At 51.7% G+C, this 21,096-nt stretch overlaps 7 protein-coding genes across 7 annotated transcripts; 5 read left to right on the forward strand and 2 right to left on the reverse strand.

Annotated features, from left to right (window-relative positions):
• Window positions 1–15: 15 nt before the first annotated feature.
• On the reverse strand, window positions 16–2,930 carry MRS44_017935 (uncharacterized protein; the record flags this gene model as incomplete). Its single annotated transcript, XM_065615821.1, has 5 exons — window positions 16–737; window positions 1,101–1,421; window positions 1,537–2,519; window positions 2,648–2,762; window positions 2,840–2,930. The coding sequence occupies 5 exons, from the start codon at window positions 2,928–2,930 to the stop codon at window positions 16–18; spliced, it is 2,232 nt and encodes a 743-aa protein (XP_065471893.1).
• A 2,338-nt stretch (window positions 2,931–5,268) lies between these two features.
• On the forward strand, window positions 5,269–6,602 carry MRS44_017936 (uncharacterized protein; the record flags this gene model as incomplete). The annotated part of the gene is made up of 2 exons (XM_065615822.1): window positions 5,269–5,293; window positions 5,587–6,602. 2 exons carry the CDS (start codon window positions 5,269–5,271, stop codon window positions 6,600–6,602), a joined length of 1,041 nt encoding a protein of 346 aa, XP_065471894.1.
• Window positions 6,603–6,605: 3 nt separating this feature from the next.
• On the reverse strand, window positions 6,606–8,304 carry MRS44_017937 (uncharacterized protein; the record flags this gene model as incomplete). The annotated part of the gene is made up of 2 exons (XM_065615823.1): window positions 6,606–6,734; window positions 6,787–8,304. 2 exons carry the CDS (start codon window positions 8,302–8,304, stop codon window positions 6,606–6,608), a joined length of 1,647 nt encoding a protein of 548 aa, XP_065471895.1.
• Window positions 8,305–8,585: 281 nt separating this feature from the next.
• MRS44_017938 (uncharacterized protein) lies at window positions 8,586–10,057 on the forward strand (the record flags this gene model as incomplete). Its single annotated transcript, XM_065615824.1, has 2 exons — window positions 8,586–8,742; window positions 8,901–10,057. 2 exons carry the CDS (start codon window positions 8,586–8,588, stop codon window positions 10,055–10,057), a joined length of 1,314 nt encoding a protein of 437 aa, XP_065471896.1.
• A 748-nt stretch (window positions 10,058–10,805) lies between these two features.
• Window positions 10,806–14,103, forward strand: MRS44_017939 (uncharacterized protein; the record flags this gene model as incomplete). The annotated part of the gene is made up of 3 exons (XM_065615825.1): window positions 10,806–11,107; window positions 11,673–13,079; window positions 13,191–14,103. The coding sequence occupies 3 exons, from the start codon at window positions 10,806–10,808 to the stop codon at window positions 14,101–14,103; spliced, it is 2,622 nt and encodes an 873-aa protein (XP_065471897.1).
• A 1,551-nt stretch (window positions 14,104–15,654) lies between these two features.
• MRS44_017940 (uncharacterized protein) lies at window positions 15,655–18,105 on the forward strand (the record flags this gene model as incomplete). The annotated part of the gene is made up of 3 exons (XM_065615826.1): window positions 15,655–15,792; window positions 16,154–16,408; window positions 16,627–18,105. The coding sequence occupies 3 exons, from the start codon at window positions 15,655–15,657 to the stop codon at window positions 18,103–18,105; spliced, it is 1,872 nt and encodes a 623-aa protein (XP_065471898.1).
• A 1,960-nt stretch (window positions 18,106–20,065) lies between these two features.
• Window positions 20,066–20,847, forward strand: MRS44_017941 (uncharacterized protein; the record flags this gene model as incomplete). Its single annotated transcript, XM_065615827.1, has 2 exons — window positions 20,066–20,129; window positions 20,243–20,847. The coding sequence occupies 2 exons, from the start codon at window positions 20,066–20,068 to the stop codon at window positions 20,845–20,847; spliced, it is 669 nt and encodes a 222-aa protein (XP_065471899.1).
• Window positions 20,848–21,096: the final 249 nt, after the last annotated feature.

Raw genomic sequence — 21,096 nt, forward strand, 5'->3', positions numbered from 1 at the left:
TCATTGGTAAGCAATTCAGCTATTGTATGTAACTTGGTTGTAGGTTGAGAAATGATTGACTGAAAAAGTCCAGGTTCCGTTTTCCTCGCTGTAACTCTCAAATGTGGTTCCTTCAACGCTCTTGAGACGCTCAATATGGCTCGCCACCTGGCGCTTGGTCTCCGCCTCTGACGGACCCCTTCCTTTCGTCATTCTTCGAGGCCACGAATGTTCCAAGGAAATTGAGGCAGGAACGTTCAAGCCCTCACCAATAGGAGGTTTGAGTCCAACGGAGTCGGGATAGACCGTTGCTGATCGACTTTCAAGTATGACAAGACCACCGAGCAAACTTTCAAGGTCAATGACTGTAAGATCAACTGGAGCTTTAAAGCGAATGATACCAACATTCTCCCGTCCAATGGTTAAGCCTATCACACCCTTCCGCTTATCTTTGTCCATAGCAAGAATGTCTTCCTTTGTAGGTCGCATCCAGTACTCGCCGACGGGAATTGGCCGCTGTGTTGTTATCTCCATGTTTTGATCCACGTCCGTTTCGTCATTCAATCTAACGACGGGCCTACCCGGGCCGGGTGGACTACTAGCACGTTCGTTGCCTTCGGTTGTAGTGCCTAGGGTTTCGCTCTTTGCCCCTCTTTCTCTACCAGGGTCAAGTGGCTGCAGTTGTCTCTCGTCAACGACAACGCCAGTGGGTATCATCGTGTCGATGTTCTTTCCTTGGCCCTTGCACTTAGGCAAACCTGAGAATAAATGTTTGTCTTGGCCTTTATTTGATTTCAAGCGTCTTTAGCTGCCTAGAGACCTGTGACAGGGTTTTCTCGACTGTGCTCGAACCCTCTGTATGGCTGCTGATTGACGGCGTGCCTTCGCTGGTAAGACGTTGGCCAGAGCCGCTCGTAAACAGGCTCTCGATCGGTTGACGACCTGGATTTGGGGGACGCATCCAGCTGGAGCTCTGAGATCTTCCTTCGACTTGGTCTGACGAAGTACACGACCCGTACCGAAACCCGGACCCAGAAGCCTTTGAGAGGATTTGGCGAGATGCAAACCTAGGGTACCTAAATGTAAAAATCCAGGTGGCACGGATCTGCTCCTAGGTTTACCCTTGCTTGCCTGTCGGACCGCCAACGGACCTCGGTACTGGAGTTGCTGTTTCTCCTCTGCAGTCAAGAATAACCACGGTCTTCCGTAGGCAGTAATTTCATCGATTTTTGCGATCAGTTCTGGCTGAGAGGCTGCGAAACCAGCGGCTTGTGGTTGTTGTTGAATGAGCATAGCATCACCAGAAGTCAAAGTGGGCCTTCCAAAAACCTCAGAACGAGCTATGCCGGTCTGTCCATACTGACTCTGCTGGCCAAATGATTGGGGAACTTGAACTTGGTCAACCGAGATTCCCGTACTTGGGAATTGTGTTGCCTGCTGCCCTGCCTGAGTAGTCGCACCCCTTTCAGTAAACCAGGATGTTTGGCTTGGGGGCCCCGAAAACCGCGGGCACTGCGGTAGGCTTCAGAGCAAATGGATTAGGAGCAGGGCTCGTACTCGTCGTCCCAAACGTAAATCCTGTAGACAGTCCGCCAGAGCTCGGCTTTTGAGCTTCAGCAGAGGACGTCAATCCTCGTGTTTGCTGTTGACCCTGGAGTCCAAAGGTGAAAGGGCTCGACCATGAGGTGCCACTCGTTTGTAGAGCACTACTAGGAAGTGGTTTCTGAATAAACCCAGTTCCTGGGCTTCCAGAAGCTCCGAATGTTCTTTGGCTGCTTCCTGCTCCTCTAACATAGTCCGGCTGGATCCCGGACAGATTTGGACCCTGATTTTTTTGACCCCAGATGAAGGTTCCGTCGGCCTTGGCCTGTCCAAAGGGCGAAGTAGTAGCAGATCCGAAGCCAGTTGCACCACTTGCCATGGCTCCAAAGTCTGTGCCAAATGCACCAGATTGAGAGCCCATTCCAAAACTGTGAGGTGGACCAGAAGCGCTTCTCCGCATGGGTGTACCGAAGCCGGTTCCAAAACTTGAGCTGCCGAACCCAAATGAAACACCATAGCGGTGGCCAAGGGCGTAATCTGCAAGTCTCAGCTCTTCTTGGGAGAAGTTCTTGTATGGACCTTGGAAACACAGATTTTGATACGAACTCTTCTGCCTGCTGCCCAGCTCACCTTCCACAAATGGAGAGAATGGCTGCTTCGAGGTATCTGTCGCAGGACTCCCCCAACCCAAACCCCCAAAAGGTTGGCTCGGAGCCCCGAAGATGGAGGTGGTTGGGGTTCTGAATCCTGTCCAAGCATTTGAGCCAAACTTGGCCGTACCTGGGCTCGTTCCTGTGCCGAAGCCCGTCTTTGTGGCGCTTGAACCAAAGGATCCGCCCCCAAACCCGGTCAGGCCGAAAGGACTCGCGACATTACCTCCGCCAGAACCGCTGAATGCAGTCGTCCCTGGTGTGTTACTGTGCCGCCCAAACCAACTAGTGCCAGTTGTTGTAGGTGGGAACGTGGGTGCCGAGCTAGACGACCGTGGTCCGAGCGAACTGAGAGAATCTAGAGAAGGGGGACTTAGTATCACAAACTATGGGAAGGGAGTGTTTTGCATTATAGTTTGCTCCTGTATTTTCACCATTACTCGAGATAGATATCAGATGACTTCGGACAACCGTACGACAGCGGCATTAGAGGGGCCTTACCGCCAGAGGTTCCAGGGAATGATCCGTGTGTGGTATCAAAAGATCCAGTAGGCGATGGCGTGTTGGAACCGAAAATCCAACCACTGGGTCCTACGATAAGTCAGTTGCTAACGAAATCAGTGTCGCTGCTCTACGGGAGGGGAGACTAAGCTCGCAGGGTATCGTACGGTTAGAGTTGCTAGTGTTTGATCCGAATGCGTCAAAGCCGGTCGGTCGCTGTTGCGGTTGCCCGAAGGGGTTCTTACCAAATTCGGACATTGTGAAAAGTGGATTCTGTCATGGCTGGAGGGAGGGGAGTGATTTCCAGGACTCAAGCTATGGACCAGTTGACAGATTGACAGGAGCATGCTCCTATAACATGTAACCGCAACATGATCTGACGGTCGCAGATAGCGCATAAGAAGCTCTTGCGAGCTCTTTGGAAATGCAGCCATGATCTGATATTTACATTCAGGTTGCGCCATCACTTCACACTGACGTCTTCCTGACCTAAGATTAGGCGCTCCGAAAAAAAGGAAAACACCCTAAAACTTACAATCAAAAGAGGGTGCGGGGGGGGGGGGGCTCAAGAAGGTGACAAACTGCAAACTCGACAGCACAAGTCGTCGCTGGTAGATGAACCTAGTGGCGTGATTTACGTTGTATATAGTGTATGCCCGGGACTATGGGCACTGTGAATGTTGGGACATCATCTTAAATACAAAGTATCGCACTGAGCGTGCTAAAAGGATCAAGGGTCAGGTAAACGATAATGAGCAGCAGCAGTGCGTTAATTAATCGTTGTCTGAGGTTGTCTCTGGTGCGGGGTACTGTCAAGCTCCGGAGACCTTCGGTTACTGTTGGAGGCAAGGATCACGATGAGAGTGAACGACCATAACTAGCGTCAGGCAACAGCCTGCTGTCTATGAATCGGCAGACTGAACACGGGTATAAAGATACCGACTCTCGTCGCTCCTTTAGATAGAAAATTACACGCTCCTTTTGATCCTCAATTTACACTGATCTTTTGTTCGATGTCTGCATTCATGTATCGGTGCTAGGTTGACAGGTACTCCATCCCGCAGAGCTACTTATAGCCTACGGCTAGATTACTAACGCAGTTGTTTCATGAGACCGTGAAGATCATGCCTACCCTGCGACATATTGCATCCCCTCCCCTCATTCTTAATGTTCCTTCCCTTTCAGCTTAGAGAACTCCGCCTTGCTCGACCCCCTTCAGTTTCATAATTTCACCTGCGGTGTGCCGAGACTCCGACCTGAAAACATATCGGTCAACTGCGTGTAGATTTTGTCCCACGGCGGGCTAGAATTCCCAATCGCGCATGGCAGCTTGTCCTCCGCTAGAATACATCTGTGTAACGATCAGGCATTCAGTCCCAGGGACTTTAGCTTGTTGCATTAGTAGTGGAAACTGGACCTTGCTATGCTGTCCAACAGCTCGCCGTACCTCCGTGCCATTACGTATATTGTCGTGCCTTTGGGCGCAGCCTTTTGAGTTCATGGGTCACAACTTTCTATGCTACCAAGAAGAAGCCGTCAGCATTTTCGAAAAGCCATGGGTCAACTTGAATCCTCATCATGACCGGGCCACACAATCTCGCGTTTATATACAGCTCTTACACAGCGGAATGAGATGAAAGCCCAAGCGAGGAAAAGGGAGAGTGTCATCACCGTGGCCATCCATAAAATACCGTCGCTGGCAACTGCATGCCCTATCCGAATAGAGGCAATTGTAAAGCCGACATTGGGAAAGACAAAACTCCACCGGCTGAGGTGAAATCGTCGATCAGTCATACTCGTGAGGACAGCAGCCATGGCCAAGGTGAAGAACCAAAAGCTCCATCCCCATAAGAATATCGATACATTAAATGCGGTAATGCGGACACTAGCAGCCAACATTATCGGATCGCCAAGGCCTGCTAAGATTGATACCTCATGGCTGGACAAATAGGTAAGGATTCGCGGGGTGTCCGACGCCATAGCTATCAATGCAGCGCACGTAAAGCTCGGCGGGCCTACGGCAATGAACATACCGGGCCGCTGGATCGGAAGTCCGACAGCCATAAGTCGAGATAAGTAAGTCGAGTACATAAAGACTGATATCAGCAGCCCCAAACCTTGGGCGGCTAGGCCCGCGTAAAGCATCGAAGCGGCTTGGTGCACCGGCTGGGTCTTGGAAAAGGCACCGGCAAGGGTTCCAGTGAGCATAATGGGAAATACGGGAAGGATCCAGGACGGCGTCATGGAATTGATGGTGAGGCGGCGCTTCTCCCTGACAGTAAATAGGAGATGATACTGGAGGGCGGAGACAACGAACGTGACGGCCAGGTATACGGTTGCATATTACCACATGGGTGACAAAACCCTTTTGGGAAGCCTCAACCATGTTAAAATACTTAGTAATTTTGTGGACCCTTGCAAGACTACAGTACTGCACACTATCCGGAAGGTATCTCTCCATTTGGATGGCATCTCCACTAGGGAATATGTCGTGATAATTCCTGGTGACGCGTCACAATTTTTTCACTCACTCACTCACTCACTCACACATACACACCAGCATCAATACCCAGCCCATCGCCACCTCGTAGCAGTCATGGGCTATCCCCATCCATTCCCCAGTAAGCTCAGGTCTATCTATTATGAGATTATGCGACTGACCTTATCTTATACGTAGATATGCCCGATCACGTCCTATCGCAGATATGTCCCGATGTTCCGAAGACCGTGGCCCCTAAATCGTACCAACGGAGCCACGATTTCATCCGCGATAGCTACCTAGGGTCTAATCTTTGTCCATATTGCGGCAGACATTAGCCCACGAGCATCCCCATCCTCGACAGCTCGCCAGTCCCGTTTCGAGACGTTGAGACAGCCTCCACCTCCTCCGCTATACAGTCTATCGACCTAACAGCCTCTGATCGTTCCACGCCCTCACAGACGATCTTCACCGGCTCTGGAGACGGCCCTGGCCGTATCCTCGCAGCATCGCGGCCCTCAGCCGTGTATCGAGATGCCAAACTTACCCAGAGTCGGATCGCGAGGGGCATGAGGGCGAGCTCGTCGCAACTCAGTGAGGCTGTGGCTAAACAGAGCCAAAACAAGAGCAGACGGAAGATCTCGATGCGTCTCACTGTCTTCCTTGCGAGGCCTGACCCATGGGAAATACTAGACGAAGACGAGGAGCCCCAGTGGTCTTTGGCTAGAGAGCTGCTGAAGGTCGCTTTGCGCCCCTTCGTCGACGAGGAACCATCTTTACCTGTCCACTTCTGGTTCGACAGCATCTTCTTCCCTCAGTTCAAGGACAAGCCTGCCCTCTCTTCTGTTCTTCAATTCGACAAGAGACTCGTTCAGAACGCCCATATTAAAGAGGGTATCACGGAGCTGAGCGACCTCGACTGGGAGAGACAGACAGTCGCAGAGCTTTTCGGCGAGGACTGCCCTTTTCGTTTCAGTAAAACAGAGGGCAGATATCTCCTTTTCCTTGTTTTCTATGAGCCATTGCCTCCTCGACCACAAGTCCCGGCCCCTCGTCATATCAAGACGGCGAGGTCAGCCGTAAAGCCGTTCAAAAAGGAGAAGGGAATCAAGAAAGAGTTAGTCAAGACCGAGGTGAAGGTACAGCCAGCCTTATTAATCGGGAGCGAGTTCAACTCGCCCTCCTTGAGCCCCTCTCTGAGCCCAGTTCTACCTCCTTCGAGAGCTAGCGCAGAAGACCAGATCGAGGTTATTACTAGCGACGTGGACGAGACCCGCGCGGGTCAGAAACGGGCTCGAGACTCTATAAGCTCAGCACTCTCGGTAGAGGCAGAGGATGAGGAGCTCTCGGCTGACCCTGCCTTCACTGCCCATGGTCCCGCTGCTGGAACCAGAGGAGTTGATACGAGGAGGCCAAGTAGTCGGCATCCTCGTAAACAGACGAGGAAATAGTAGTTACTCTAGCTCAAGGTGACCCAGGTCCCCCATCAGCTCGTCCACACTATTGATAATATCGCTGGGTAGCTCAGTTCCGGAGAGGCTATTGTTAATAGGCTCAAGGTAGTTCTGCTCGAGGAGCTGAAACTAAAGCATTGTCAGCTAGCTTTTGAGTGCGATGGAGTACTTCTTTACGTACGAATCTCTCTTGCCCTCCAACTGGACTCTCTGGGATGCTCAGCACCGGACTTGCCCCGCAGTCGAGATGAACCTGAATCTTGTCTCTAAGCCGTAAGTAGATCGCGAGGTGTGGCCGCTTATGATCAAGCTCCCCATCTAGCTGACCATCGAACTGAAGATCCCGGAGCTGTTGATCACACCAGTCCGTTGTTATTGGGTCAAGCAGATCGTCTATATCGATAGAATCGACAGCGGTCATCATCTGGGCAAGCCCATCTCGAGCCGCAGGCCCTAGATGGACTGCCCAGTTCTCCACTTCGCTTGTATTATACAGATCCATCGGGATCCCGGCGACGAGATGCTCCCTATTCTTCCGTGGCCGGATCCGATGGCCGTTCCACATCTCCGTGAAGTCCGCAACCTCTTGACGGATCATGGGTCCATAGAGAGCATACACCGCGATCTGGTGAGCAAGACGGTTTGGTTGGAAGAGGTCGCTATCAATCAGCTCGTGTGAGAACGCGATCCAGCGCTGACTGACACCTTTGAGTAGCTTTTCCCACCAAGACTCGATCCGTTGGTTAGATGTGCTTGGGCCCCAGATATGACAGGAGCTCAGTCTCGCTCCCTGCCTGTGGACTCGTTGGTCGTTATCCTCGGTGGTATACCGAAGCTCTGTCTGATCAAGGTCGGCGAGAATCGCCTGGGCTCCGGCCCAAAGAGGAGTCTCGATACCATGATCCGAGCGGGTGAAAAGGGGGCGGACCCCTGAGTACGACACAGTCCGTAGAAATTGTTTGAGTGAACTCAGCGCAGTCATGTTCCCCCTGCCGACATATATCCAGATGATGGCTCTCGAGTACGTGTCGATACAGGCGTAGATAGAGAAGCCGAAGTTCTTGAGCTTCTCGTACCCATCGAGAGACCACATAAAGTTAGGCCCAGGAACCTGGAAGTCCTTCCGGTGCTTCCAGTCAGCAAGGCGTCTTTGTTCGGCCCGCTTCTTCCACTCTGGGTTCGTTTGGTACTCGCGATATAAGGTATTCTGGCCGACAAGGACGCCGGCACGGATGCGGACGCAATGGTATAGATACCCCCTGCCAAATCCTCTGATGCTTGAAGACTGACGGTCGTCTTGGAAGAGGAACTCTCTCGCTTTTTGAATAGCTTCCTGTCGTTCAGCCAGATCTCGGAAGCGCCGCTTCATGCCATGCTTCAGACGATACTCCTGTACAGTCCGCTCGGAGATCTCGATGCCGCGTCGCTTGAGATCACGGACGATGGAAGTGTCGCTATATCCGTATCGGTAGAAGTAGCCTTTGATCAGCTCGACGAAGGTGTTGGTATCAATCTTTGAGTGAAGGGGGGAGTACTCCTGGGCACCCCATTCCGCTAACCTCCTTTTCAGGGTTCTGACGTTGGGTACGTGCCCATCGTCGCGGAGATGGGCACATATAGTGTCAATGGATAGTCCTTCTCGCCGCTGCTCGAGGATCAAGTCCTTGACGCGCTCCAAGTCCTTACGAGGCCTCGGCATTGTGCGAGACGCAGACCAGGGGGTCGAGGTCGTGATAGAGGTCGGAGTTCATACCTCCTTCCAAGGCTTCCAGCTGCAATATCCTGCCCCCTCTGGACCGGCATATCGGAGCTTCGGCGCCGGTGGAATGGCATCAGCACCGCTTGGTATGGCATCAGCTCTGCTACATTCAAAACAGTGCGCTATCGTATCAATACTGTAGCCCTATATACAAACGCCTAAAGCCTATGTGCGAAATAGCTCCAGTCATTTTCGTACATGGTTTTGTCACCCATGTGGTAATGTGCGACCGTACACATGCGCACATCAACACCAACGAAGTAGACGCCATCCTACAAGGCTTCCTACTCTTCAGCCAACATTGGCTTCATCACACCCTCGTGGTCCACACGGACAGCTCTACAGCGCACACAGGACTAAGTAAAGGCTTCCTTCATGGTCCGCCCAATGCACCTCTGAAGAGCCTGCTTATCCTAGCCGCGGCGAGGGACATCCAAATCGTGCCACATTGGCTACCCTCCGGGGAAAACACATTAGCAGACGCGCTCTCGCGTAATAACCTTCAACAGATTGCTAACATTTGCCCTCACTGGCAGGACCTCTCGGTATTGAACCGCCCGCGTGGTTCTCCTCACGAGCTCATCAGCTCAACGCAGGCCACCTGAAGCTGCTCTGGAACGGACTCGGCGCCAACACGCGCTCCGTGTACCTCTCTGCCCAGCGCAACTACGAGAGACACTGCGCGCTGCAAAACTTGCCAGCGTGGCCAGCTTCGAGGCACTCGCTGATCTCGTGGCTAACCTCACGACTTCTTGGAAATTCCGGCCAGAAATCAGTCAAGCCAGACACGGCCCTGGCAGACTTAGCCGCCCTCCGGGCCTACCACATTGATAACTTTCTTGATGATAAACTCTTTGATAACAAGCACTTCCGCCGTCTCATCGATGGCGCGAGAAGACTCAGCCCAACGGCCAAAGTACGAGTCAGAAAGCCGATTTCGCGTGAGGCCATCACAGCGCTATCCGCGGGCTTAGACACACTTCCGCTACAGCCCTCGCAGATGACCGTTGACCTCAGGGATGATCTAAACTTCGCAGCCGCCTGCCGGGTGGCATTTACTGGATTCCTCCGCGTCGGAGAATTCACATACAAGAGAGAAGACCTTGGCACACCTTCCATCTTCTTAGCAACGAAACTAACGCGCTCAAACATCAGATTCTCGTCTTCGTCCAACCATACTCAACTCACACTCAAGAAGAGTAAGACGGACCGCCGCCACAAAGGAGTGCAGATCATCCTCGCGAGAACAGGAGACGGAGCATGCCCAATCGACGCGCTTCAAAAGCTACTACTCCTCGACCCCAAGGAACACGACGCCCCGTTATTCTCCTTCCACAGAAAACCATTCAGTCGCAGCAACTTCCTATCTACCCTCTCTACCAAACTAAGAACTCTTAGGTTGCAAACGGACGGCTACTCAGGCCACAGCTTTCGGAAAGGTGCAGCGCAACATGCGCACGATAGTGGGATTCTCAACGACCAGATTCAGATGCTCGGGAGATGGACCTCAGAGGCATTCGGACCTCGGAGGCATTCAGAGTTTATTTCACGACGAACGCGTCAGTCTTGTATCAGCTCAACCACCAGTTCCAGACGGGCTCGCCGGCGCCGCTGTCTCTGGTTCAACCACCGTCCCCTCCACCATCCTAGTTTGGCCCGGGTCATTTGGGCCCTCTCTGACGCTGCGGTCTAACACGCTTACGCATAAGACCGCAGTGACAGGTGACCCGTTGCGGCCAAACTACACACACTCTGTCCCTCTTGACTGCGTGAGGTCACCAATAAAGTGTTGGTTTAATCATCAAACTCCTCACCGCTCTTTTCCGTGTTTTTTGACCTTTGTCTGCGACAACGACAAGAAAATGCCTAGGTCGAGACCCCGATGGAAATATACAGAGGAAAACATGGCAGAGGCTATCTTGGATGTTACTGATGATGGCGTTTCACCTCCTCAAGCCGCTCAGAGACGGGGAGTGCCTCGAAGCACTCTAGTCGACAGACTTAACGGCCGCGGGGCCGTTAAAGAGCAGATCCACCCTCATCGACGCTTGTCCAAGAACCAAGAGGATAGATTGGCTGCCTGGATACTCCGGCAGGAGTCCTTGGGCTACGCTCCGTCCCACAGTCAGGCTGGCGCATCATTGATTAATAGTGATTGAGTTAGTGCTGAATGATCAATAATGATCACTATCAATCATTTCATTGACGCCATGCCCGAAATAATGATCATTGCATTGGAGAGACGGCAATGAAATGACAATAATGAAATGAAAGACAGGTGACCCCCTGCGTAACGTGGTTGAGTTCTGGTACCTATTTGTGCTAGCAGAATTAGCCAAGGAGAAGGTTCCTATACTTACGAGTAACATTCGTCTTTCATTCAGCCCCTTTTCTTTCGATAAACCTTCGCTCTTCACACTTCACTGGAGCTGTTCCCAAAGATGGCTGAACGACTGACGGCCATGGCCTCGATTCCGGAGGCCAGCATTACCAGTGGCCCTTTCGAAGATCCGTTTTCTGAGCCCAGAACACCTTCCAGTGCCTCATCACCAGCGCCCTCGAACCTTTCCATTCAATTGAGTCAACCACGACCCGCTGATGATTGGAACATCTTCCCTTGGCACAGCTTCCCCAATCTAACAATATCTGAGAGGCGCGGGCGCCCCAAGTCTTGGATTTGGCAGCATGGCTATGACCTTCAAGAGGTCAAAGACCAGAGTCGCTATAGATGGGTTTGCTACGAGTGTGTCCGGAAGAAGGATCCGAAGATAACTGCCCATCTTGCATCAGCGACTACCAACATCGAAGCTCACCTTCGCAACCAACATCACATATACGGCGGAAAGTCCCAACCAGGGTGGCGATCAACGCAACGTCAATCAAGAGGTTGTCAACCAGGTTGATGTCAACCAACTCAACCCAACTCAACGGAGCCTATTCTTACTAATCAACCAACTCAATATCATCACGATATTGAGTTGGTTGCGTTGATAAGGTTGATTAGGTATCGCAGCGATGTTCCCAGACTCCGGTGCCGGGTAGGTTAGCCCGAGGCGGGTCGGGTGTTGGTGCTTATTAGGAGATACTTCCCACCACACCTAATTATATCATAAATCTAGGTACTATGGAGCCCACCTGGACCTTACCTTAACGTGTTATTGGCTCGACGCGTCAACGCGTCAGATGCGATTTGCTCGTCTCGCACGTCCCATAGACTTTGTCATTCTTATAGCAGCATCAGCCTGACCTCCCCTTCACGGCTTGCTTCTCTGGCGTTTCACTTCTCCGGCTTTTAACATGTCCCCAAGTTCAGATATTGAGGCTGTGAATTTCGCAGCAGCTTCCCATTGCACACCGGGGCCCTTAACACCAGCTCCATCAACACCGGAGCCGTCCACACCAGCCGAAGCCCGCGCCACTCGACGAGACGAAGATCGACTGTTCCGACACTTCCGTGGCTACACGTGGTCTCAACGAAGCAGAAATACAAAATCATGGGTGTGGGAATACGGCTTCGATATCGAGAAGGACTCGGAGCGGCGATGGGTCTGCAGATTGTGCATTGAAAGGAACAGGCCGAAGCCGGGCAATGTAATTGCCATTGGCACCCAAAACGCTGAACGGCATCTCTGGGACCACCACAAGATTCAAGATCCCTCTGGGAAACGGTCTGCGCCAGCGTCTCGAAAGAAAGCGTCCACAGGACACCAGACGATAACGAAAGCCTTCAACCTCGATCTTAACGCGCCCCGAGAGCAAGCAATTGCGAATCACCTTATTAAGAGCTTTGATAGGAATGTCTTCCAGCGTCTAGTGGTCGAATGGATCGTCGAGAGCAACCTGTCCTTCCGAGAACCCGAAAATAAGAGGTTGCGGGCCATTTTCGAGTACCTCAATCCATTTGTCGCGAGCGCGGATGCCCATGTCGGTCATGACACGGTTCGCAAGCGCGCCGTTGCCGAGTTTGAGAAACACAAGGGCAAGGTAATCGAAGTATTGAGAAATGCAGCTGGGTTGATACACATCTCGTTCGACGGTTGGAGATCGCGGAATAGGCACGCTTTACATGGTGTTGCATGCTTCTTTCGAAATGAGGATGGCAAGGCCCGCAAGCTCATTCTGGGAGTGCCTGAGCTGACAGTTCGACACTTCGGGGCCAATATTGGACACGAGATCGTCGAAATACTCGAGTCATATGAGATCCCAGAGGAGAAAATCGGGTACTTCACGCTTGACAACGCACCAAACAACGACACTGCAATGGATACCATTGGGGAGAGATTCAAGTTCCATGGCAAGGAACGGCGGGGCCGTTGCTTTGGCCACGTAATCAATCTTGTAGTTAAAGCCATTCTCTTTGGAAAGGATGCCGACGCATTTGAATCCCGGTTGGAACATGGAGATGTCTTAGCCACGGCTGAGCATGAGCTTTGGCGGAAGAGAGGCCCGGTCGGCAAACTCCATAATCTTGTGGTTGCGATCCACCGATCTGATGTACTCACCACACTTCTCCGCAGTATCCAACGGCTGGAGTTCGATGCATCCGAGGATCCTCGTGTGAGAATTCGGAAGCCCCTAAATGTGGTTGTCGACAACGAAACCCGCTGGCTATCGCAGCTGTATATGATCCGCCGCGCCTTGAAGCTTCGACCTTATCTCGAGACACTGGTCTTGAAGCACAAGCAAGAATGGGAGAGGGACAACACGTCGAAGCGGTCAAAGCGGCTCAAGGCAAGCGCAATCATGCCTGCCATATGTTGAGACGAGAATAAACTCGACGACAAGGACTGGGCCGTTCTAGAGGCGTTCGGAAATATCCTGCAGAGCTTCGAGGACGCAGTCAAGGCGCTTGAAGGTGATGGGATTCAACGGAAGCGCAAGCAGGGACATTTCGAGTCCTATGGCAACGTGTGGGACGTGATCGTGGGATATGAATTCCTGCTGGCGGAATTGGAGAAAGCCAAAGCCATGGTCAATCAATATCCTGAACCCGAGCACTTCAAGGTTAACATTAACCTTGGCTGGAAGAAGCTTGACGAATACTACAACAAGCTGGATGAGACTCCGATATACTACGCCTCACTAGCACTCCACCCCGCTTATCGTTGGGGTTATTTCGAGATGGTGTGGTCTGGACGGCCGACGTGGATTTCAAAAGCGAAAGATGTGGTACAGTCTGTTTGGGACAGAGGATACAAGACCTTGGAGATTTCTACGGAGGGTAATGGCGAACCATCCGCTAAGCGTCAGCGGACACAGTACTATTCTCCCTTTGAACGATATAAGGATGAAGCTCGGATACGTTCTTGCGAAGAAAGGGACTCTGATAAGGCAGAAGACGAGTATGCCAGGTGGCAGAAGGACGTGTTACCTACGGATAACCAGATTCGGGATCCGTTCGAGTATTGGCATGCGCAGCGGTTCAAGTACCCTAGGCTGTCGCGAATGGCGGAGGACTTTATGACGGTTCAGCCGATGAGCGCTGAGTGCGAGAGGCTATTCTCGGCGGCAGGCCGCATGGTGACGCCTCTTCGGAATCAGCTGGAGGCAAGTACCATTGCTATTTGCCAGGTGCTGCGGTCATGGCTGCAGGCAGGCATCGTGGAGGAAGTTGATCCTATGCTGTTGGACAAAGCGGATGATACAATGGGCGAGAAGTCGGTGGAGGAGAAGTCGGTAAGAGAATGGCTTAGGGGTTTGCCAATGCAGATGCGGGAGGAGGAGGCAGGGTGGGAGTAGGCTTGCGTTGGCCGTTAGGTTCCAAGCTGGCGGTGAAAGTCGGACTAGGCGGGATGGGGCGCTGGTCAACCATCAACGCAACGCCAACCAACTCAATATAGGACCTGGGTTGATCAACTCAACCGAGGAAAAGCTTATTAAGCAGTCAACTCACTCAATTGAAGGCTGAGGTTGAGTGGATTGCGTTGATCGCCACCCTGACAGTATACGGGGAACACGAAAATCGTACTCTTCGTATTCTATGACGCTGCTTACTTTTTTTGCCAGGAGATTAGAGAGTTTTGTTTTATACAGTTGCGTTAGGGGCTACCGCAGCTCTGACCTCCGTAATAATGGTAATGTCAGTACCTCCTAACTTTGCAAGTTGGATTTTGCAGCCAAGATAACTCGCACTTCAACACCTCCCTCAAACCGTATGTTCTTCATGGAAATCGACTAGATACCTCATTCCAAGCTACAAGATGGTATTGTCTTCGAACTTTTTATGAAACATCCAATTGTGGGTTGTTGTCGGGATGATGAGTGAAGTTGCAAGGTACCTATTACTCCATAGATCTCTTGGTGAGGATCGACGTACTCACTAACGTATATTAGCACAACACAGGCTCGTGGCGAATGATGTAGCGAATCGCGGTCGTTCGCGTAAGATCGCGCTAGTGGCTTCTTAACGCGTCGATCAAAATTAGGCCCCCTGACGTGTTGTTGAAATGAGCATGTTGTATTGATTAAAGAAGAAGAAAGGCTAGCGCTAACCAGCGGAAGCTATAGACAAGACATTCACATCCCAGCCACCAATGGATCGGAATAGCCATTGATCCGTCAAAACAACGGATCTCAACACGTGTTTCTACAATCGGGAGCCCTGTTCGACCGAATCGATCGAAAATCGGTCGAATGCTTAGCGCCGTTCGATTCGATGTCGAATGAAATGTGGCATATTCGATTCGCATGTCGAATGGAGGGCGCCCATTTGATTCGATGCGAATCGAACGCCAAGACAATCGATTCGACATTCGTAAGACTTGGCATCGAATGAATCGAATCTATCGATTCGCTTCCCATTCGTAAGATGTCTGACCCTGTGTTGGTAGGCTTCGATCGCACTTTATCCGTCGTTTAATTCAGAGAGGACAGTCTACTCAGTCAAGTCAGGGTCTGTATCCAAAGCGTTGGTCTGGCAGAACTTACCTTGAGTTGCGACTTGGCGATTGGGACAGAGAGAGTCGAAGCGGATGTTTCTCGCCGTCATGGCGGCAACACAGACGCAGAGTTAGGCAGGACGTATTCGACAGCCGGTATCTCGGGCAGATCCGCCAAGTCCATCTCTTAGCTGCCTGGCAATCCACACTCTGCATGTTCTCAGCGGTAGAGTCATGAATTGTCAAAGAAGAGGGGCTCCAACGCGGCTAAACCCGGCAGTCGGCACCCACGTGACCCAGTTCACACGTCGATCGAGACAAAGATTGTCGCCCTACATTGTAACGAAGGAATCACAAGAACGAATTGCGGCACAAGCAGTACCGTGATCAACAGTATAGCTGAATAGTGCTTATGTCCAGAAACCCTGATCGACCTCTGAGACTTGGCGGCCTCTTTAGGGTTGCTCTCGTGTTGGCAATGTTGCACGGACGATGCATGTCAAACGGTGAGGCAAAAGAGCTCAAGGATCCAACACCTGAAGAGGAGTCTGTGAGTGGTTTGAGTTATGAGCTGAAAGAAAGCCTTGCCTCTAAGAAGCTGCCTAGAGCCAAGCCTCTTGGCATTCTGAGATAGCCATGCTCTTCAAATGAACGAGCCGCATTTGTGGTTTCAGCTCAATCTGGATTACGTCGTCCACCACGTAACGCAGAGCAAAAGGGGATGCTCGGGTATTTAAACAGACCGACTGATGAGACCAGTCGTGGAAAGGTCCAGACCACACAGCCACGCCGGTGACAAACGTCCCCGACACAGGGCTGAGGCGCAGGACTGTCATTGACTGACTTACCGGAAACGGCAAAGTATCCGTATTCTTTACGGTGTAGCCAATAGACGTGCTCAGACTCGACAGACCCGCTATGTCTCTAGGATCATGTCCATGGCGCCCCTAAACCATTTAACTCTCGAAGCCGCGCCGCCAAGGGTATCGTGTGAATTCTCCGAGTCTTCTTTACGCCGCTGCAAGTCTGGCCACGCGACAGGTACACCTCTTGGAATCCACATTGGGAGCCTTGATTGGGCCGCTCGTAGTTCTCTGAGAAAGATGGCTCCGCTTGAGCCTCAGCAACCACCACGCAAGAAGTGGACAAGGGCAAAGGCGCCCCGGGTGAGGACTGGCTGTAAGACTTGGTATGTCGTCATCTTGTCATGCCGCTGAATTCCTACTGTGCTTGCTGTGACTATGTTGCTAACCCCTGGCAGCAAGTTAGTTGTGCAGACTGCCGAGTCGTCTATCCCTGCGTACTGATCCGCCTCGACAGAATCCGGCATTTGAAGTGTGACGAGCAAAAGCCCGTGTGCCAGCGGTGCTTAAAAGATAGACAGAAATGCGACGGCTACGAAGATCCCAAACCTCCTGCCCCCAAAGCAAAGAAGCAATTGAAGCTTGTGCAGTACCAGTCCAAGCCGAAGAGTCAAGCCTGCCGAGCCCTCTCGGCACTGAGACCTGCCCTGTCGATCGAGAATCTCGGTTCCCCAGCCGACGCCGCCCTTTTCTACCACGCCCGGGAGTACACCATCAAAGATTTCGATGTCTTGTCCGGCCCCATGTTCTGGCATAACTTTGTGCTACCGCTCGCCCACACCGTCGAGCCAGTCAAGTATGCGCTCTGCGCCCTCGGCGAAGCACATCGTCGGTTCCAGGCTGGTTATAGGGGAGACGCCACATCGTTGTCGTCGGCCGCCGAATTCGAGTATGCCTCTATTCAAAAGTACAACCAGGCTATACTGCACATGAAGCCACTCATGGAGGAGAACTCCGAGATCAACCTGCAAACCACCCTCATCTGCTGCGTCATCTTTATCTGCATCGAGAGCTTGCATGGACGCTACACAGACTCTATCCGACACCTCAAGGCTGGCTGCCAGCTCCTCAACTCTGTGCGGGCGGAAAAGAAGTATGGGAATGTGCCGACATCGCTGTTGTACTTCCCGGAGGGCGAAGAAGCTGAATATACCCTGTTCGACCTGGTCACTGAAATGCTCTACCGGCTCGGACAGAATGTTGCCATCTACGTGGGAAACGACACCTTTGACGACCTCGACTTGCCACCTCGAACCGGATACATGGGCGACCCCAACACACCTTTTTCTAGCTTGTTCGAAGCAGCCTTCTTTTTAGAGCGCGTCGACGAGTTGTACGATGAAAGCTACATTGGGATCGCATTTGGCCCTCGACTACATGGGCCATTCGAGTCGCCGTCCCATGGGCATTCAGGAGCGGCGTTTGATTATGGCGCAGGAAAGGCCGCCCTGGATGCCGCAAGACGAGCCTTTGCCGTGTGGAATTCCCGCTACGAGCTCACCAAACGTCAAAAGATGTACGAGGACCCCACGCCCGAGAAAAAGAGCGCAATCGCATCGCTCGACATGTACCAGGCTGTCTGGTTCGGGCTGGTCAAGCTCGAGACGATCGACCAGGAGATTGCGAGGGAAGATGGAGAGAGGATCCTGCAGAGGGCAAAGGTGCTAATTGAGATGGAGCACTGGAGGCCGAGTCCTGTGTTTGCCTTTAACGGCTACCTGGTGCCGCTGCTCTCTAAGGTCTGCACGTACTGCCGAGACGTCGACATCCAGTACAGAGCTATATCCTTGCTACGTACCGTGCGCCGGAGAGAGGGGATCTGGGACAGCCAGGAGGTTGCCGACATTTACGAGACCATGATAGCTGCCAGGACGCAGAATATGGTCGAGTGGGAGGATTTGCCTTGGGGGAAATCGCAGCTGGCAGCAGAGTTGTCGTCGTTGAGGCTCCCTGAAAGCAGTGGATCTACTCCTGGGTCAAGTTCTGGCAAGTCTTTTTGAAAGGGATCCAAAGGGAGTTTTAGGGAGCGAAAACTGGATAGGTTTGAATACATTATGTTCGGAAGCTTTTGAGAGACAGGGCTTGGGCTGCTGTCTTATCTTTATTCCTTGTCGATAGTTCCGCATCGCGATGCGAATGGCCTATTTAGAGCTGTTTCGCATCATTTATTCCTTTCGGGGAATAGACACGAGCTCGGTAGCATGGGTTCCGCTGCAATGCTGGTGCATAGATGCCGTCAGCAAGTAGCTTGGCTTAACCTAGTGAGATCCTTGGCAGCGCGGTCAGCTTGTCAACTGGACCGAGACTAATACTCGATGTGATTTGCGAAGACTGAGTGTCTATAAGTCCTCTTTATAGTCTCTGACTGGATACGAGTTAGATCGCGATAACCTTCAGACATAATTCATGTTTGAGGGTTGTCGCGACCCATAAGTAGCATGCTGAGACGTTTCTATTACAACTAGGAACTGCCATCGGAACTCTCGGATTCAAGTTGCCCGTCTCTGTGACCCTCTGATGCAGGTGTAGTTTCCTTCTTGTCTGGTTGAATCTCTGGATGTATGAGGGCTTTCCGTCGTGAAATTGGCCAATTTCCAGTCACTCTCCAGCCTGAGAGTATATTTTTCTTCGCCATGCCCACTTCCCTGGCTTTGGCATAAGCCTTGATGAAGTTGACCTTATCCACCGGTGCAGAATCGGTCAGGCTTGCCAGCTTTTGCAGTTCTTTGCGGTATGCAGCCTTGGAGGCATTAAAAACGCCATTATCCAGCGGCTGAAGGCCATGAGAGCAATGAGCGGGCAAGTAACAACAATATACATTGTTCAAAAATCAGGCAGCCATCCACTCATCCTGGATTTCGAGTCAGCGACGTGGACGATTCAGGCAGCCAGATACTCACAGATACATGGCTTCTGTGGCCATCTAATATAATAAGCCTCGCATGAGACTCATCTTCTGGTCGGGTTTGAGGCAGATAGACTTCTTTGAGCCACTCGACTGCAATATGGTTGTCCGTCCAGCCGTTTTCAGAAGTGATATAATACTAGTCGGCTATCTTCTTGAACTCATTGATAAACCACTGCTGCTGAAGTTCTCTGCCTTTGAAAATAATCCCTGGTTTCAGAAGACGGCCATCTGCAGTCACGGCTTCAATAAAGCTAGTCCAAGCGCGGGACTATGGGCCTTTCAGGAAGGCCTTCCTCCTGGGATCGCTACTGCCGATAACTAAGGAATCCAAGCCTAGTATTTTAGTGGATTAGTGAGTTTTGTAGCAAAAATAATCAGTACTCACCAAATCCAGCCATGATACCGCCCTCGTCAACATTAACTGTGTTCTCCGGCTTGATCCAGCCATATTCGCTCTCCCGGATATCAAACTACCAATTGATAGCCATTGGGGTAAAAGAATTGAACCTCGATGCCTCTTGACGTTTCCCTATCTTGGTCTTGATGGCCGGATGGCGTTTTACGAACCTTGCTACCCAGTGTACGCCGATAGGCCTTTCCCGGCCTTCCTGTCTCAAGAGGGCAGCGACGGTGGCGCGAACTTGACTGTGAGAGGGAGCATAGCCCAAGGCCTCTTGTCGAAGTACCTAGGTGACTAATCTGGACTCCTGAGACTTGGATAACAGCTGGGAAGGCTGGGTGACCTCGGACTTTGACGGTAGGCCTCTTAATCGGTCTCCGTGGGTCGATCGAGGGATCACGTGCTTCTGGGCGGATTCGTTCTGGGAGAGGCCGTTATCTGTGACATCTAGTATGGCTTCAACAACTTCATCCTCTGTATAAGACACTCGAGGCATTTTCAAGGCGATTATGGAAGGCTAATGTAGAGAAACATCCGAAGGAGTGTCGGGGAGGCTGGGTGGCGAAGGCGGCGTTTTGAGAAATTTTACATTAGTGCCATGCGACCATACCGCATACGTGATCAAAAAATCAATGTGATAATATCAAACGGCATGAAATTCTCAATACAACAGGCATTGTATCATGCCAATAACTTCAATCTTGGCCAAACACCGTGTAAGTGAAATTGAGCATTTTCTATGGGAATTTTTTTTTTTTTTTTTGCTTGCCGGTAGGTGGGTACTGCATGGTACTACAGCCGTCTGACTAGCGCCGCTTATGGTCTCGAGTGCCTTCCCCTAAGGCCAGGAGCTGGCGATCTGATTACGAAGAGAAGCTAGTGGAGATCTGGGAGACGTATAAGGAACGCGACATTAACTGTGAGGTCCTCAGCATGGCTGATGAGGCGTCAATGGATTACATCGAGGGAAGGCTTGCTAGGAGCGTAGCCGGTTCGACATTAACCCAAACTTCTGCGGCGTCCAACCCTCGCAAGACCACCCGTAAGACGAAACAGACAGCCGCGGTAGCAATGACTGACGACGAATATGCGCGGTACTGTGCGGAGGATATTGTCCACAGTCACCACTACAGGAGCAGACCAATTGGCTGGTGGAAAGTCAACGCCAATCGGTACCCGCGACTGTCTCTGATGGCTGTTGATATGCTCACCATCCCATCGTCGTCTGCAGAGAGCGAGAGGACGTTTAGTAGCGCAGGACGTATGATGGCACCGTTGAGAAGCCGGTTGAGGAGGGAGACAGTGGCGATGGCTCAGTGCATTCGATCATGGAGTAAAGCTGGGATCTACAAGCCTTCACTGCCGCTGCTTAGCCTCAGGGATAGCCAATGGGTTGATGTACTTGCGTCGCTGAAGGACATGAGCGACTTGTAATCTGCCTAGTAGCTTTTTTCAATTACCTAATTGCCTCTGTTCTGCCGCGTCTCTCCCGAAGTCACACGATGCCTGACATTTTCTACCGTCGCGGGATTTGTTATGTGTTCGGTCGAATTCGAATCGAATTCGATCGAGTCTTGGCATTCGCTAGTTATCGAATCTATGGGAGACGCACTCGATTCAATTCGAATCTGCGGGAGTCGCATTCGATAGATGGTTGTTGTGTCGCGCAGGGATGCTGAGTGC

This window comes from Fusarium solani, assembly GCF_023522795.1.
Source record: "Fusarium solani strain SB1 chromosome Unknown bctg00000014, whole genome shotgun sequence".
Taxonomy (NCBI): Eukaryota; Fungi; Ascomycota; class Sordariomycetes; order Hypocreales; family Nectriaceae; genus Fusarium; species Fusarium solani.